Here is a 15,466-nt window from a genome sequence, read left to right as displayed (position 1 = left end):
CGACACTCCTCTAGGAGGTTAGATATCGCAAGCCTTGCTCATGTTATTAGCATTGAACAGGCGAAGTTTAGTGGGGTGAAAATTCCATTTCGGAGATTTCGGATGACTGTCATGGTGGGGCAACCGCAGAAAATACAAGGTTGGAGAAGCAGCCCCGGTAAATCTGACATAACCCCAGGACTCACGTTGACTGGTCGTTGCTGAGGTGTATACGATGTATTCATACTTTGACGTAGTTGAAGGAAATGTTGTTGAAAGGGGCTCGATTGTCGAGCCACGGGTATCTTTGAACGCCAATCAAACCAACGCCAGCGCTATGCGCTTGTAAAGCAAAGTCTATGAGAAACATTAACAGTATGCTCGTAAGTGGTGATCGGCCGTTGGTGGTAGTCGTCGTGCCAGACCGTCGATGTGTGGCCCGAAGACAGAGTATTCGATGAATACCGATGATGCGCTGCGACGCGAAGTCGCTATCGAACAGGCCTGAACGACCGAGGGAAACATGCCGTCGTGAGATCATTAGTCGTCAGTCTTATTCAGCCACCTAGCTGCCCCAAGTACTTCTCCACCTCATCGTTGCCGTAGAACATCCTCTGCAACTTTGCGTCCTTCTTTTTCTGGACCTGGGCAAGCTTCCTAACTTTGCCGGCATCAAGCCTGCCCTCTCTAACGTCTGCACGGCTTGCGCCACCTAGCGACTTCCTCTGTATGTGCTCTTTCTTATCTATGCCCAAGCCCAGCTTGTCACGCTTCTCCTTGGGTACCAATGGGAAGAGCATGCCCTGGCCACTCGTACCCAGGCCTTGTCGCGCATCGACGTCGTAGCCGTGCTTCTCCATGTATTTCAGTCCCATTCTTGTCCGATCGATCGCGGAGGGTATTGGCGCTCGTGGTAGTGCTGCCTGATGGGCAGGGCTTAGGTAATGTATGCGCTGGTCGGTCTCTTTGACGGGCTCGCCGCATATGCCGCATCGAGGGTATGCTTCGGGTTGTGGTTGCGGCTGACCATTGGGAAACATTATCGCAAGGTACTTCTCCGCCATGGTCTTGCCGTTTGTGGATGTGGGTGCTGGCTGTACTTCGGGGGCGGAGGAGACGAATTTGATAGGGTTCTTCCACAGACCGCGTCCGAATGCGCGCTGCTCGACAAAAGGTTTCGTGGAGACATCGGGATCTTCTTCAAGAAGCTCGTCGGCATCGTACTCGTCCGCGGTCGGTGTTGTAGTGGGAGCGGACATCGTGGCGGTCGTCGCGGTTTGCGCGTGGTGCGCGTGGTGGTGACAAGACGTCGTGGATTTAAGGTTTTGCGGCGGTGGAAGGAGCGACACCGCCGGGCAAGAAAAGTCGAGCTGAAAGTGAAATATGGGTGGTGAAGCCAGGCGACAGTCTTCGACGCGCAATCACATGCTATGACGCCACGTGGATCCGATCGTCTTAGCGAGCCACCATAGATCCGCGTTCCTGAACCTTCCCGCTTCCCGTCCCACCAACAGCCAAGATGCCCGTCAACATCCTGGCCACAGCCTTCGACGAGGGCATCGACTCCATTCCATACGGCTGGGCCGTTTTGAAGTTCGCTTCTGTTTGTGCGATCTTGTACGTGTTGAAATGGTTCTTCAGTGGCGCCACGAATGGGTCGGAGAGGAATATGCATTCCAAGGTGGTTATGGTGACGGTAAGTTTGAGTCATGTGCATGCGTTGAACTACTGTACTGACAATGTATAGGGAGGAACTGCTGGCATAGGTGCTGAAGTGGTAAGAGGCCTGGCAACTCGAGGTGCACAGATTGTTCTCCTGGTTCGACAGCCCCTTGTCGACCCCTTCCTCGTCGACTACATCGAAGACCTCCGAACCCAGACAGGCAACGAGCTTATCACCGCCGAGCATGTCGACCTCGAGGACCTGTATAGCATACGTCAGTTTGCAACGAAATGGGTCGACAACGCGCCGCCACGACGTCTCGACACAATCGTCCTCTGTGCGAACACGATGACACCACCAGGAGGCAAGGCAACACAGACTGAAGATGGGCTGGAGTCTACTTGGGGACTGAACTACATGGCCAACTTCCACCTGTTGAGCATACTCAGCCCAGCACTACGTGCTCAACCTCCCGATCGAGACGTTCGAATCATCTTCGGTACATGCCCTGCATACGTGGGCGGAAAGTTGCCAGGTGTCGACACAAAAGCAAATAAAGACGGAAAGAGCGATCCTGGACAACTCGACTTCACACCCTCCACCGTATACGCGACCTCCAAGCTCGCCCTCATGACCTTCGCCGTAGCCTTCCAGAAGCATCTCTCAAACTACGTCCGCCCCGACAAACAGCCCATGAACGCACGCGTAATCATGGTCGACCCGGGCTGGACACGAACACCCGGCATGCGGCGATACCTTACCTTCGGCTCGCTGTGGGGACTGGCGATATACCTCATTACATGGCCGCTGTGGTGGTTGGTGCTGAAGAGTCCTGATCAAGGCGCGCAAACCTTCTTATACGCGGCTATGGAGGCACAGTGGGGTCGCGGAGAAGGAGCGTACTTCCTGAAGGAATGCAGGAGAAAGATATGGACGAGGAAGGAGATCGATGACGAGCTGCTGCAGAAGAAGCTGTGGGAGAGCAGTGAGAAGACGATCGAAATTCTTGAGAAAGAGAGCGCAAAGAAGAGGGCGGCTGAGAAGAAGCAGAAGGAGAAGTCTGAGGGCAAGAGCACTGCAAAGGCGGCAAACGGTGATGCTAAGCAACGGAAGTGAAGACTGGCGGTCATCCTCGTCGAACCTCACAACGTTACTAGAATCACTGATATAAGACCCAGATATTGTTGCTCAAGATCTCTAGCAAGACTCAAAATGAAGCATCTGGAACATGCTACGAATGGTGCGATCTTGTGATTCCAGTTCAAGTTTGCTCACAATCGGCAAAGCTATCTGCGTTCATATATCAATGCTTGCGCCGCCGAAGGCTACCCACAACACCACGACCATGAGCGGGCCCAGTTTCGCAGACCTTGCGGTTGAGCTGAAGGTAATGGTGTTTACCGATGAATGCCTTGGATACTACGACTTGTTCCGATTCTCCTGGGTAAACCAAGAGTGGCGTGACATCATCTGGAAGACGAACGACATCCGTGAGCGGATGTTTCTGCTACGCCTTCCGAGCCCCGGAACTCCGACAGTACTACCATCTTTTGCCAATTCGAACGACGGGGTATTACAAATCAGTCGGTCGCTTCCGCATAGGCTCCACGTAGAATCTGGTGCGGTGGAGGCCTCCGACATCCAGCTGACTGAGGGGATGGCTCCGCCGTGGTCTATTGTAAAGATGCATCCACTTCTCGAAGAGTTCCTCACTACCTGGACCCCCCGCTGGACAGGAGAGCGAAAGGAGAACCAGCTATGCGTGAGCTACCGGCTATTGAAGCGTCTCAGAGAGTCAGACTTGAAAACTCTTTCAGTGACATGGCGTAAGATGCTCATCACTCAGCCTGCACTTACGTTCTTGGCTCTCCAATGGAGTGAATGGTTATGCAACGAAAGTATCTATCATATGCCTGCCCAAAAGATCTTGCGAAACCGACGCGGAATAACACTGGGGGATGTTTACGACACTATATGGAAGACTCTGGTACCACGCAATGCTGGCCTTGTACCAAACCATGTCTTGCCTACTGATCCTCGGTATAAATGTCGCGGTAAAGGCTGCAAATGCTATCACAAGACTAGAACTGTAGAGTATGATCATTATCGACGAATGGAAGATTTGGAGTGGAAAAGAGAGAGGTTTGAGGCAAGGGTGATCGAGAAGGAAGACAGCATTTCTGAGGGAAGACCAAGTCAAGACCTTGTCGTCCGGGTCTCAGGGACAGCTAAGTACGTTAGAATGAGGGTCATCATGGAAATGGAGAACGGGGAGTGGAAAGCGAGGGTAGAACGATAGAGGATGTGGTCGGGCGATATTCAAGAAAGCTTCCCAAATAAAACCCCGACTAACCTCACTATGTGTACGATAGTCATGTAAGTAGCTCACCTGGTGCACTCATGAATGAGGCTTCAAGATAACGCCTCTCACCTCCATAGCATTGCCCACCCTGCTGTACAAGCTCGGCGCGAATCACACGGATAATAGCCACGGAAGAGCTAACGGCAAGAGCGATGCTGGAAAGCCCATGCGATAGCGATCAACCTTTCCGGTTGTACTCTGCTTCAGTGTTTTCAAGTTTGCTCACAATCAGTGAAGCAATGCGTGATTATGTATTAATACTATCACTGACGACGATTGGCAGCACTATCTTAGTCATGTCTAGCCCGTCAAGTGCACACCTTCCAAACGAATTGAAGCGGGTGATCTTCAGTCATCCCTCTCTTGGGTGCTTCGATTTGTTACGCGCCTCATGTGTCAATAGAGCGTGGCGCTCCTTCATCTCGGACGCGGACGACATTCGCAAGCGCATGTTTCCCCCGTGTCTAGATCGCTCTCAAGACACGGTAACGCCTCCAGTTGCACCCATGCCAGATGCCGAACTACACATCGATCACAGGCTCCCTCATAAGATGAAATTGGAAGCTGTCATCTTACACGATGACCCATACCAGCTTCCGGATGTGACGGCTACTCCCTGGGATAGTTTAGAAATTCATCCGCTACTCAACATGTTCCGTACTTATCGCAGACCACGCCACAGTAATACAGAGAACCAGCCGGTCGATCTTACCATCAGTTACCAGCTACTGAAGCACTGTAAGAAGCCTCATGTTGACAGATGCTCCGCAACATGGCGCGAGATGTTGGCCACCCAACCTCCAGTCATGCGCTTGACCGTCAATCTGAAGACTGAGGAATGCTCTACCCAGGGCATCCAGACTCTTCACACCAAATTCCCTATTCACAGTGAAGATGGAGTAACGCTTGGGGACGTCGTCGACATCTCATGGTACCCTCAACTCATGCGAAATATCGGTCTTGTGCCCGACGATCGCCAGTGCCGTGGCTACAGGCTTTTACTGTACTACGAGTGGAATGTCTGTCATTGTTATCATAGTACCAACTTTCAGGAGGTATATTATAGGGTGCAGATGGCTGTGGAACAGGGAAAGAATGTGGAAGAAGTGCGTAGTATACGCTCGAAGGGGATATCGGAGAATGAGCATGGTAAAATTTCAGTGTCGAATCTTTCCTGGGGATGGAGAGTAGGAAAATGGCTTGCGACAAATGCATTGATTGCTCTGCTTTGTACAGCTATGTGCTTCCACAATTGTGTTTAGTTGCAGCATTGCGCGAACGATACCCGAGGTCGTCGTGTCTTCCTCTCCTACGCTATACGGAGACAGTTGGAGGAGCATACAAGAACGCTAAGCTTTCACGGTCGTGTCTTACTCCAGAACATCTTAGTGAAAGCAACTTCAGCGCAGCTACCAGTGAAGTAACAGCACCAGCGGACGATGCCATCGCAACACCACGCATAGTCTCATACAGCGCACATATGCCTTCTGTCTTCCATTGCTCGTTCTCTTCCCAGCTTGTCAAACCTAGGGACAAACAACGTACCAACTCAACCTCACACCAACGCCGAGTAGCCTTCGTCCTTCCCTACTGAAATCATTTCATCCAGGCAGTCGGAAATATGTCGCTTCTATCCCATCTCCCAAAGTCCATGGCAGGCTGTTTTCCCAGGATCACACACCGCTTCTGGCTATCTAATCCACTCCTCCGTACTGCACTCAAACGGCCAAACCCCCCTCCCCCAACACCAACCCCACCACCTCCATTCCCATCTCCACCGGGCACACCCATCATCAACCGTCTTCGTCTCCAAAACCACATCCGCGGCAAGATAGCAACGTCCAGCATGCGCCCGGTTCTAGCGGCTGGCGCACTGGCTCTTGCCGCTGGCGGTACGGTGGTTGCACAGACAGATGTGCTTTGTGTATCGAGAGCAAGGGAGGGGCAAGTGTGGTTTGAGAAGAACAAAGATAGTTTTGCGTTGATGGCGGCGGAGAAGAAGGTTGTACTGGAGAAGGGGGAGGATGGGAGGTGGAGGGCGAGGGTGAATCCTGGGGAGGGGAGTGAGGGGAAGTGACTGGTATGGAGTTCAGCGATGAGTGTTAGCAGATAGGTATGTTCGGACATGATAGATCATTTCGACTTTGAAGTGTGCCGGTGAAGCACGCAGCATCTACGTTTTGGTATCGTCTTCCTTCGGAGCACCGGTTGTCTCTTCCGCAGTGGATGTCTCCTGCCCAGCCCTAGCATCCGCCTTCATCCTTATAAACTCCTTCTTCATACTCTCAAACTCCTTGAACCCCTGAAAGTACTTCCTCCTAAAATCATTCAACTCACTAGCCCTAGTCCCCTTCTCATACTCCCTGCGCACCGCCTCAGCCGCCCCCTCAGGCACCTCCTCCTCCCTGCGCCGCCGATACGTCAGCAGCCTGCGTGACCACTTGTTAAACGCCTGGACGCAAACCGACGTCAGTTCGAGACAAGGATGGCTCGGGATGATGAGCTCGATGTCCTCGTCATTCGCCGTGGGCATCCACATGCTGATTCGGCCGTCGGGGACTAGTGTTGCGACTGCAAAGGCTAGTATGTCATCGAGCAGTGCGGTGAAGGAGTAGGGCCGCTTCGGGGGTATGTACCCGGGTTCTTTGAATTGGTCTTGGTGCGATTGGCGTTCTATGTCGAGCAGCGCTTGCCGGGATCCTAGCACTTTGAGGCCTTCGCGGATGCCGTAGGGTGGGTCGCATACGATGCCGTCGAGGTAGCCTGACGTGCGGTCTTTGCTGGGTGGCGGTATTCTCAGTGGGGTGTTGGTGAGATCGGAGACGAAGGCGCCTAGGTAGCTGGACTCTAAGTCGTACTGCTTGAAGTTGCCGACGACGTCGTATTTTCCCGTCTGTCCTCTTCTTGCGCTGCCTCCTAGGCCGCGGATCGTGCGGCCGTCGATGTCACTCCCAAACACCACTGCTCCGAAGTGAGCGCATGCTATCGGGAAGCCGCCCGTGCCCATGAAAGGGTCGTAAAACAACTTCCCCGGTGCCACGTGTGCGATGTTAGCCGTCAGCAGTGTGAGCTCGGCGTCCATCGATGTAGTGCTGATGTAATGTCTCTTCTTGAGATCGAATATCTTCTTGGCTTCGTTCCGACATGAATCGGCGATGAAGCGACCAAAGTAAATGTACTTGGGCTTCTTAACATTAAGATCGTAGTCTTCAAAGACACGGAACGCGACATCTGGGTTTCGCATCCGCGGTGGTCCTTTGAAGGCCATGTAGGAGAAACTGTCGATGATGTCGCGCTGCTCATCGTTTGATCTGCTTCCGCGATAGCCTTCTATGGTAAAGCGGAAAGATGCGTTAATGTACTGCGGCCACCAGGATGTGGTCAGACTGCGGACGGAGTCGTGAAGGGCGTCGTATGTTGATCCCTGGCCCCATAGCTCGTAGATGCCCTGTGCGAGGATGCTCCGTGCGATGGCTTTTCGTGCCGCAGCCTCTGACGGCAGATCGACAATGCAGTAGGGTGACTTTGATCGTCAGAAATGTGTGCTTTTGTAAGGCGTGACGCGACACTGGGTTTGCTTTTTCAGGATCTGAACCAAAACAACACTGCGAGAGACGCGACTGATGAAGTTGAGACAGTAAGACTGCTGGGTGAATGAAAAGCTACTTACATCTTCTTCATACTTGACGAAGTGTAAAGGCACTCCTGAAATGTCGGCTAGCGCTTGCAGTTCGACTTTCCGAAAACTCTCATGCGCTTGCGCAAGCCGGACGAGATACTGAGGCATGTTGTTGTTTGATTAGAGAAATTCCAGGCTAGCAGAACCCTTCCGTGTACTACGTGTCTCAGTCAGGTATCGGCATGGCAGGCGACGATCACCGCGTCGACGCTTTTATCAGTGGTAGTCCCTTTGCGTCGGAGTCACGGACCAGCAAAATGGGGCACGAAAAATGGTGGGTCAGGGTCCTCATTCTTCATTGGCTGCCGACGACGTCGCTTAAAGTTTAAACTACATCTTTCTCCCAACCTCGCCCCGCGTCGCCTCGCATGCATCCCGATTCCGATCTTCATGTCGACTACAAGATGCAGGGTATGACTAGTCTACCACACTGTCTCTACGCTTCCGCTCGATGAATTCCACGTCCGCTTGCGCTTCTGTCATGTTGCACACGAGATTCTCCACTAGCTCTTCTTTTGTCGTAAAGCCTTCGATCCACCAGTCCCGGAACTTCATCAACTCACCAACCCATGCGTCCCAAAGATAATACCGGCCGTCGTTGTCCCGTAGTATGAATTCATCGCCTTTGGTTTCTTTGACCACTGGACAGAGACCCTCAATGTTGTAGTCTTTTGCAACATTCGCCTCCCGCTTCGGGTTGAAACACGCAGACAAGTACAGTTTCTTTGGATCGTTTGTCCATGATAACCGTAGGGTTGTGTCGTATTCGTCGTTGAGTTGGACGTATGGTATGCCTTCTTCGTCTTGTGTCTTTCCCTCGTTTGTTGTGTTGGGAATAAGCCGTAGCTTTTCTAGTATGGTTGCAAACATTTGCATGTCGGTGTCGCAGCGAGGTTATGGTGGCACAGTGAGACCGGAGTCACTGTTAAGGAAGTGCTTTGGTTGCGCAATCTTGAAAGTAGACTTGTGGTATGTAGAGAGACCCGGACCGTGTACAACTTGCGGATTTAATAAGAAGACATGTGTTGAACTGACGTAGACTTGACATCCGCGGTGTAGACATGCCTGTTTACTTTTTTCTTGTACCAAATATCGCGATACTTACGTGGCAGCGCAAAAACGGTGATCACGGCGCTATGTGTGATAACTGCACGATAGTCACGACATGATTGTTTCATCCAATCGCAGCGCTCCCACAATACTATTTCGGACATGTTTACCAAAGTATAACCCACTTGTCAGCGAATGCGATCTCGGGTACGTAGCCGTGTACCGCAACCACACTGTCAGGTGCCGCGGGGCCGGTCGCGTGAAGACCAGATGCATCATCAGGGTCAAGTTCCAGATGGGTGGGCTGAGCCTTCAGGTACCTCACGGTGTATGGTATGAACTACACTGTTTCTTCTCCATATGTCATGGCTTAGTGACCGCAACTTGACATACGGAGCTTGCTATCACCACTTACATATTGAGGAGAGATTGCTGGCCGCTATCATCCTCGTTCATCACGGCTCGAGGGTCTATGTCGTTAGGATGTGAGCCCAATATTGCCACTTCGCTACGGAAGTGCACTTTCGCAGCGGGGTCACTGGGGTGGCATGGCCAAAAGCGAAGACCGCGTACATTGAGTTCAGTCGAGACTTTGGTTCCTGACCCGCTGAAGTAAGACTATACCCCCCCTTTTGGCCTGACACGAGGCTAAATCTCGAGGACTTTGGTACGTGTGGTAGACTATTGCGGGGGTCATTAGTACTTCTTCGAACACTTAATGTTAGAATCGTTTAAAGTCTCTCTATAGAGATGCCACGATTCAGGGCATCGACTTAGGCAGGAAAGGGAACGGTCGCTGTTGGCGCTAACTCTGCTTGGTCTTGGTGAACTGCTACGGCCTGTTTTTCCTTTCCCAAAACGAATCTAGCGTTTCTCCATAACTGCCCTCAACGAAAAGAACCACGTGAATACTATATTCGTCTTGATCGATTTGGTTGATCATAGCCCTATCGAAAAAGACTCGACTCCCTTCTGGGATGTTGCCGCTTCGAAGGAAATGACTGAACTCGTGGTCTTCTCCAGATCCATCTGCCCAGTCCCTGTCATCATCATCAGGGACGACTTCCACCGCTTTGACACCGTCGCCCAAGTCCACCGGGTTCACGTACAGTTCGTCTTCGCACTGCATAATCTCTTCCTTATTGACATTAAGGTATGAGTGGACTTGCGAGACAAAATCATGTAAGGATATGAAAGAGCCATCCTCCTTGTCGATGATCAGCGGCTCTGGGGCAGCGTATCGGTCTTCCTCCTCTTGCTCGTCCATGTTGCGTTTCTCCTCGCAGACGTCGATGTAGACCGAGATTTTGGTGAACGGGGGACTTGCCAAGGACTCTGAGGCGATGCTGGCGCCCATGAAGGGCGTGAGAGCATTTCCAGGATCTTTGACTTGGATGTCGTTCAACGAGCCGAAAACGTCCCAACGGAGTCGTTCCAACAGGTCATCTCGGAGTCGGTCAAGGTAATCCACCACCGGCGGATCAGGCGTATCCTCGCGGTCTACCTCGTTAGGCAGGCTAGGCTTCATTACGAAGAGAAGTGAAAAAGCAGATGGGGCGGAAAATTGCAGTTGGGGGTCAAGAGACTGAATGGTTCTCGGTGGGAGCGTGTGTGGTGGTCCGAGCGCTAACTGTGCTACCGGGTAACTTACCGGCCCGCACCACTTTTTTCTACACCTATGTTGTGTTCTAGGCAGTTACGATTAACTTAGCTGTGTGCCGGTGTGATGGGTGTAGTTCAGGAAGCAAGTCAGTGATGCAACTGTTACTCCAGTCTAGACGGCACTGATAGACGAACGACGAAAGCGTACGCGATTAGTTGCGCCTACCTATCAGCATTGACAAAGACAACATTCGACACGAAAGAAGTCCTCTAAAGGGAGAATTGGATATGGAACTGTATGATAGTTGACAAAATGAAAATACAGACGCCAGAACGCTCATCGCTGATGCAGAGCAATGCAACCGTCTCATGAACATAACCCCCTCACAAATCTGACAGCCATCCCCTCTTCTCTGAGACACCAATCTAAACTTTCCCACATGTCACGCGCGCCTTGTGCGACACGATCCTCACGTCCACAGCCACTTGCGGCAATTCTTCGCGCCACAAAGACAAGGAAGCGCCCCCTCACCCGGCTCATCCATCTCCTCCCCCTCTTCCTTATCAAGGTAGTCAAACGTCAGTTCCTCGCCCTTAGGAATGAATCTTCGTGCAAAGAACGCGATGTCATAAACTCTCGGGTCGTGCTTATTGTAGGAGACAGTGTACTGCCGGCAATTCGGGTCACACGAGTGGTTGATGAACTTCGTTGGTCCGCCCATGAACTCGCCATCCACAACGTAGAGATCTTCTTCTTTGAGGCCTTCTGACTCAGCGAACTTGTCGAGAGAGTAGAGGTAGGACGCTTTTGCTTTTGACGACGAGGTTTCGCGGCGCGTGGCTTCGGCATCTGTTATTACTTCGCCGCGGTAGGTATCGATGAATTGGCCTTCGTGGAGATCTTGTTTGCACCGGAGACCCCAGCCACGCCCGTCGTTCGCTCGGAATATCTCAACTTCAACTTGTCGCCCGAACTGAACGTTCTTATTGCGGCACTTGGGGCCGCATTTGCACCTATCGTTGCACTCGTAGATTGGACGACGGGAGTTAAGATAGAAAGGTACGAGACAGCCGGTTTTCTCTCGTTTGGTGCCCTCGGCGAAGTAAGGGAATTTCTTGGGAAACCCCATTGTCGAATCTCCGTTTTCGAGCGCAAGTTGGTACTCTCGCTTGGTCTCTTCATCAAGGCGGCTTTCGTCCACAGCAGCGTATTCCAGACAGTCACACCTCTTTGTGTATTCGCATCCGATATCACGGCCCATGTGGGGTGAACACTGCTGGCATCCTTGCTGTGTTTCTACTGACGCGCGGTAGACGCCTTGCTGCTCATCCAGAACGTACTCAGAAATGTACCGGAAGCGCAGTGATGGAGTGGCCTTGTCAACCACGTTGAATAAGTGAATAGGTTTGCCTGGTACTTTCGCCAGTCTCCGGACATACTCATTGCGGATATACATAAGTGCTTTGTCGACACTAGACCGATGTGCAATGCGGTTCATCTCTGGCGTGGGCACGGTACGAATGTCAAGTTCGGGTATGTCTGGACCAGAGGCCTGCCGCATGTCAGTGAAGCAGATGAGGGGAACCTGGCTATAAAGACTCACTTGTCTACAAAAGACATGACCATATTGATCAGCATCCAAAACGCCGTTGTATATGTCGCTGGCTGGAGACGTGACTGTTGCTGCAGATGACACGGATGAAGATCGAGAGGCTGATGGCGTACAACTCTCTTGTAGTCGTCGATCGAATGGTGAAGAGCGGCGTTCGTACGATGCACCCCCATCAGGACTCTTTCTTTTCCTTGAAGGTTTTGTGTCTGAAGGTAGCTGTAGGTTCCTAGATAGGTTAGTAGGATGCGGAGAACCAGTACTGAGATACCGCTTACTTCTCCCTCACTTCGAGGTAGTCTTGGATCTGCTCTAGACATCGCACTAAGTCCTTAACAGAGTGCCAGCTGAGCGGCGGTTTTGTCGTCGATGTGTCCGACGTCCACCGGACCAGATACTGCTCGTCCTGGACCCTGATATCAGCATCGCGCACGGACCACTTAAGGTGAAGGGGTACTAACGCCGTTTTGAACGCGATTTGACACAATTGAGTGCACCTAAAGATAGTTTTAGTATTAAAACGCGTGCAACTGAGGTTCGGAATGTACTTACGCGGTCTACTAGGACACGGCGCCTCTCGTGTCCGTTGGCCGGGATTACGACCATGGATGGCATCCCTCTGCAACTGCATCGCGTTAGCCTTCTCTCTCGGCTTGCCCGGCATGTTCAGGATCTTTTGTGATAGAGTCGAGCTGTGTTTAGAACAAGTGCCGCGTTGCTAGATAACTAGGTGGGCTGTGCGGCCTGTGCCGCCGCATAGGTGAGAAACAGGTTACATACCTAGAAGACAGTAGACTAGCCGGCAATCCTAGATTCTAGCAATACTAGTACGTAGAAGAGATTACTAACGTAGATAGTTTTTGTTAGATGTTTTTCCTTTACGCCGTTAGGAAAGTGAAGTTAGGCACCTAGGTAGCTACTAGAGTTAGTGCGTAACTGTAACTAACAGCAAGCAATGCTTAGTAAGCACAAGCACATACAATCTAGCTACTAATGCGCCTTACCTAGTTTGTACTAGTTAATCTTAGAGCTCTTTATCTACCTAGGTAGCTAGCTAGCACTTAAATACCTAGTTAGTAAAAGTATAGATTCACAATCCTTTTCGAATGTTTCAAAAGCCCTGCAAAAGGTTCGTACAGAGAAGGCATTTAGATGCCGCATTTTTTGTCACGCGTGACGCGGCGAAGTCGGTAGAATCCCGGGACAGGTCTCTTAGGCAATATCTCTAGCAACGCGCTCCAGAACGCGAACCCCAAAGTCGATATATAGAACTTCTCCAGGCATAATTCTAGTAACAGGATTGTGCAGGGCAATTACTTGTCGTGCCTGAACTGCGCGTGTTCCCTCGAGTGCTCCGACGTGCGCTAGTTAGCATGTGGCGCGGCCATGGTGCCTTATCGCTATCTTAGCGGCATCCATGAGCCCTCCAAAAAAAGTTCGGCCCGCATGTCAGGCCTCAGAGCAAAGACATCGTTGCGACGTATCACGACACATCACAGCACATCATGGCATCAGACGCGCAAAATAACCCCTTCATAAGGAATCTTGCCTCTAGCGGTACGAAATCACTACGTTGCGGAGACACTCAATCGGAAGTCTAACGTTTGCGACAGACAAGAAAGTTCGCGACAATGCACTCGATTCACTCAAGACATACCTGGGCGCGCAATCAGAGATATCAGAACTAGACTTGTTGAAGCTATGGAAGGGCTTATTCTACTGTACGCGCTCCTTGTGCCTTGGCCTAAAACCCTCCCCCAAGGCACTTCGCAACCCATCCTGCAAAGGCTAACAAGAACCTTCAGGCCTATGGATGCAAGACAAACCCGTCCTCCAGCAAGGCCTATCTCGCGACCTCGCCTCTCTCGTCTCAGCTCTTCGAACACCCGTCGTACTACCCTTCATCCGCGCCTTCTTCCTCACCATGTCCCGCGAATGGACCCGCATCGAAGCGCTCCGGTTAGACAAGTACCTCTACCTCATCCGCCAATACGTAAACGCGTCCTTCACCTTCCTCAGCAATAAGAAATGGAAGAAGAGCTTGGTGGAACAATGGAATGCCGTTATGGAGGAGACCCCGCTGGAGTGCGAGAACATGAGGATTCCAAATGGGCTGAGATACCATGTCATGGATGTTTACGTCGATGAGATGGAGAAGGTTGAGGGAGAGTCGTGGGAGAAGGAAGACAAGAAGGAGACACTGGAGACATTAGTGTTGCCTGTTGAGAAGATGGCCAAGGAGGGCAAGCTGAAGACGCTGAGGAATGCCGCGAAAGAGGTTTTGGCTGATGATAGGTTAAGAGCTTGGAGGGGGCAGGAAGTGGAAATGGCAGAAGAGGCTGAGGACAAAGAAGATTCCGAGGCGGAGTGGGGAGGCTTCGCAGACTAAGCACTATACCATCTGAAGGTCTGAGAGACACATTGCATATGATTTCAGCGAGGCGTTTAGGGAAGAATTTGTCCTGTGCGTAGGGCATGGAAAAGTATTATAATTCGGAAAGCAATCTACAAGACACCGAACTTCAAAAGAGCATTGCAAGGAATGAGATGCCACTTCCATGGATTATCTCAGCTTCTTCCACCGTCTCAGTCTACGCGGGTATTAATAGCACCATCTAGATCAGATCAGCGGTACACTTTCGCCCATTCCGCACACAATACTTACATCCGTCACTCCTCCTCGCACCACCGTCACCCGTCTTCTCCTCCGTGTACCGACCGAGCAAATCCGTCCTCACAAAAAGCACGTACAACCTCCACAAAAGCGGCGGCACCAAACACGCCACACTGACCGCAGCGACCTTCTTACTGAGTGCCGCACCCGGCCCCCCTCCCTCCAACAAATCCAACACGATCATTGGGATCAAAGCCGCCTCTCCTAGCCCCAAGAGCATATATGTAGGTCGTCGGCTCTCGATCCCATTACGCGTATTCGTCGCGCCGGCGAGTAAAGCGGATGTTAGACCGCCCACAATCAGGCCTCCGCATAGACGAGCAAAGAGGACCGAGGTAGGGTTGATGTCGCGGGAGGGGTTGTTGAGTAGGAGGGAGAGCGTCCAGCGCGTGTTTGTTATCAGCGGGATGGTGAAGAGGTTGGCGAAGGCTTCGAGGAGAAAGGCTTTACGGATCGTGGAGCCGTTCTGAGATGGGTCGGGTGTGATGGTTGGGTTTGCGGCTGGGGATTTTGTTGTCGGCATTTTGATGGTTCAAAAAGATGTTTGCATAGGGCGGATGGTAGGTCTTAGGCGTAGATATGGATTAGAAATTTGTTTACATGTATCCGGATATGGCGATGTCGTAGTCCATATTCCAGTCTACTTGACTTGGCGTGACTAGTGCGGACGTCATGATTTCGTTACCCCAAAAGAAAGACCAAGGGGGAAATCGCTATTCTGATCATGCGGTCATGACAAAAGCCTAGCTGATCTTGGATCAGATGGAAGCATCGACCTCTCCTGACTCGCTCCGTATGTATACGCATGCAGGGCGCGTTGCATCCTGGTTAGTCGCGTGTCTAGTCA

The 15,466-nt window shown here is 51.6% G+C and overlaps 7 protein-coding genes across 7 annotated transcripts; 2 read left to right on the top strand and 5 right to left on the bottom strand.

The window, feature by feature from the left end:
- Positions 1–536: 536 nt before the first annotated feature.
- J4E79_010719 (uncharacterized protein) lies at positions 537–1,238 on the bottom strand (the record flags this gene model as incomplete). Its single annotated transcript, XM_049359554.1, has 1 exon — positions 537–1,238. One exon carries the CDS (start codon positions 1,236–1,238, stop codon positions 537–539), a length of 702 nt encoding a protein of 233 aa, XP_049206085.1.
- Positions 1,239–1,498: 260 nt separating this feature from the next.
- On the top strand, positions 1,499–2,758 carry J4E79_010718 (uncharacterized protein; the record flags this gene model as incomplete). Its single annotated transcript, XM_049359553.1, has 2 exons — positions 1,499–1,675; positions 1,727–2,758. The coding sequence occupies 2 exons, from the start codon at positions 1,499–1,501 to the stop codon at positions 2,756–2,758; spliced, it is 1,209 nt and encodes a 402-aa protein (XP_049206084.1).
- A 3,419-nt stretch (positions 2,759–6,177) lies between these two features.
- J4E79_010717 (uncharacterized protein) lies at positions 6,178–7,791 on the bottom strand (the record flags this gene model as incomplete). The annotated part of the gene is made up of 2 exons (XM_049359552.1): positions 6,178–7,527; positions 7,675–7,791. The coding sequence occupies 2 exons, from the start codon at positions 7,789–7,791 to the stop codon at positions 6,178–6,180; spliced, it is 1,467 nt and encodes a 488-aa protein (XP_049206083.1).
- Positions 7,792–8,100: 309 nt separating this feature from the next.
- J4E79_010716 (uncharacterized protein) lies at positions 8,101–11,897 on the bottom strand (the record flags this gene model as incomplete). Its single annotated transcript, XM_049359551.1, has 5 exons — positions 8,101–8,534; positions 8,789–8,817; positions 8,904–9,073; positions 9,635–10,233; positions 10,868–11,897. The coding sequence occupies 5 exons, from the start codon at positions 11,895–11,897 to the stop codon at positions 8,101–8,103; spliced, it is 2,262 nt and encodes a 753-aa protein (XP_049206082.1).
- A 223-nt stretch (positions 11,898–12,120) lies between these two features.
- On the bottom strand, positions 12,121–12,560 carry J4E79_010715 (uncharacterized protein; the record flags this gene model as incomplete). Its single annotated transcript, XM_049359550.1, has 3 exons — positions 12,121–12,154; positions 12,224–12,351; positions 12,498–12,560. 3 exons carry the CDS (start codon positions 12,558–12,560, stop codon positions 12,121–12,123), a joined length of 225 nt encoding a protein of 74 aa, XP_049206081.1.
- Positions 12,561–13,450: 890 nt separating this feature from the next.
- J4E79_010714 (uncharacterized protein) lies at positions 13,451–14,334 on the top strand (the record flags this gene model as incomplete). The annotated part of the gene is made up of 3 exons (XM_049359549.1): positions 13,451–13,502; positions 13,559–13,666; positions 13,751–14,334. The coding sequence occupies 3 exons, from the start codon at positions 13,451–13,453 to the stop codon at positions 14,332–14,334; spliced, it is 744 nt and encodes a 247-aa protein (XP_049206080.1).
- Positions 14,335–14,531: 197 nt separating this feature from the next.
- Positions 14,532–15,142, bottom strand: J4E79_010713 (uncharacterized protein; the record flags this gene model as incomplete). Its single annotated transcript, XM_049359548.1, has 2 exons — positions 14,532–14,560; positions 14,611–15,142. The coding sequence occupies 2 exons, from the start codon at positions 15,140–15,142 to the stop codon at positions 14,532–14,534; spliced, it is 561 nt and encodes a 186-aa protein (XP_049206079.1).
- Positions 15,143–15,466: the final 324 nt, after the last annotated feature.

The sequence above is a fragment of the Alternaria viburni genome, assembly GCF_023758015.1.
Source record: "Alternaria viburni strain BMP 2772 chromosome Unknown scaffold_32, whole genome shotgun sequence".
NCBI lineage: Eukaryota > Fungi > Ascomycota > Dothideomycetes > Pleosporales > Pleosporaceae > Alternaria > Alternaria viburni.
This window is presented reverse-complemented; position numbering and strand designations above follow the sequence as displayed.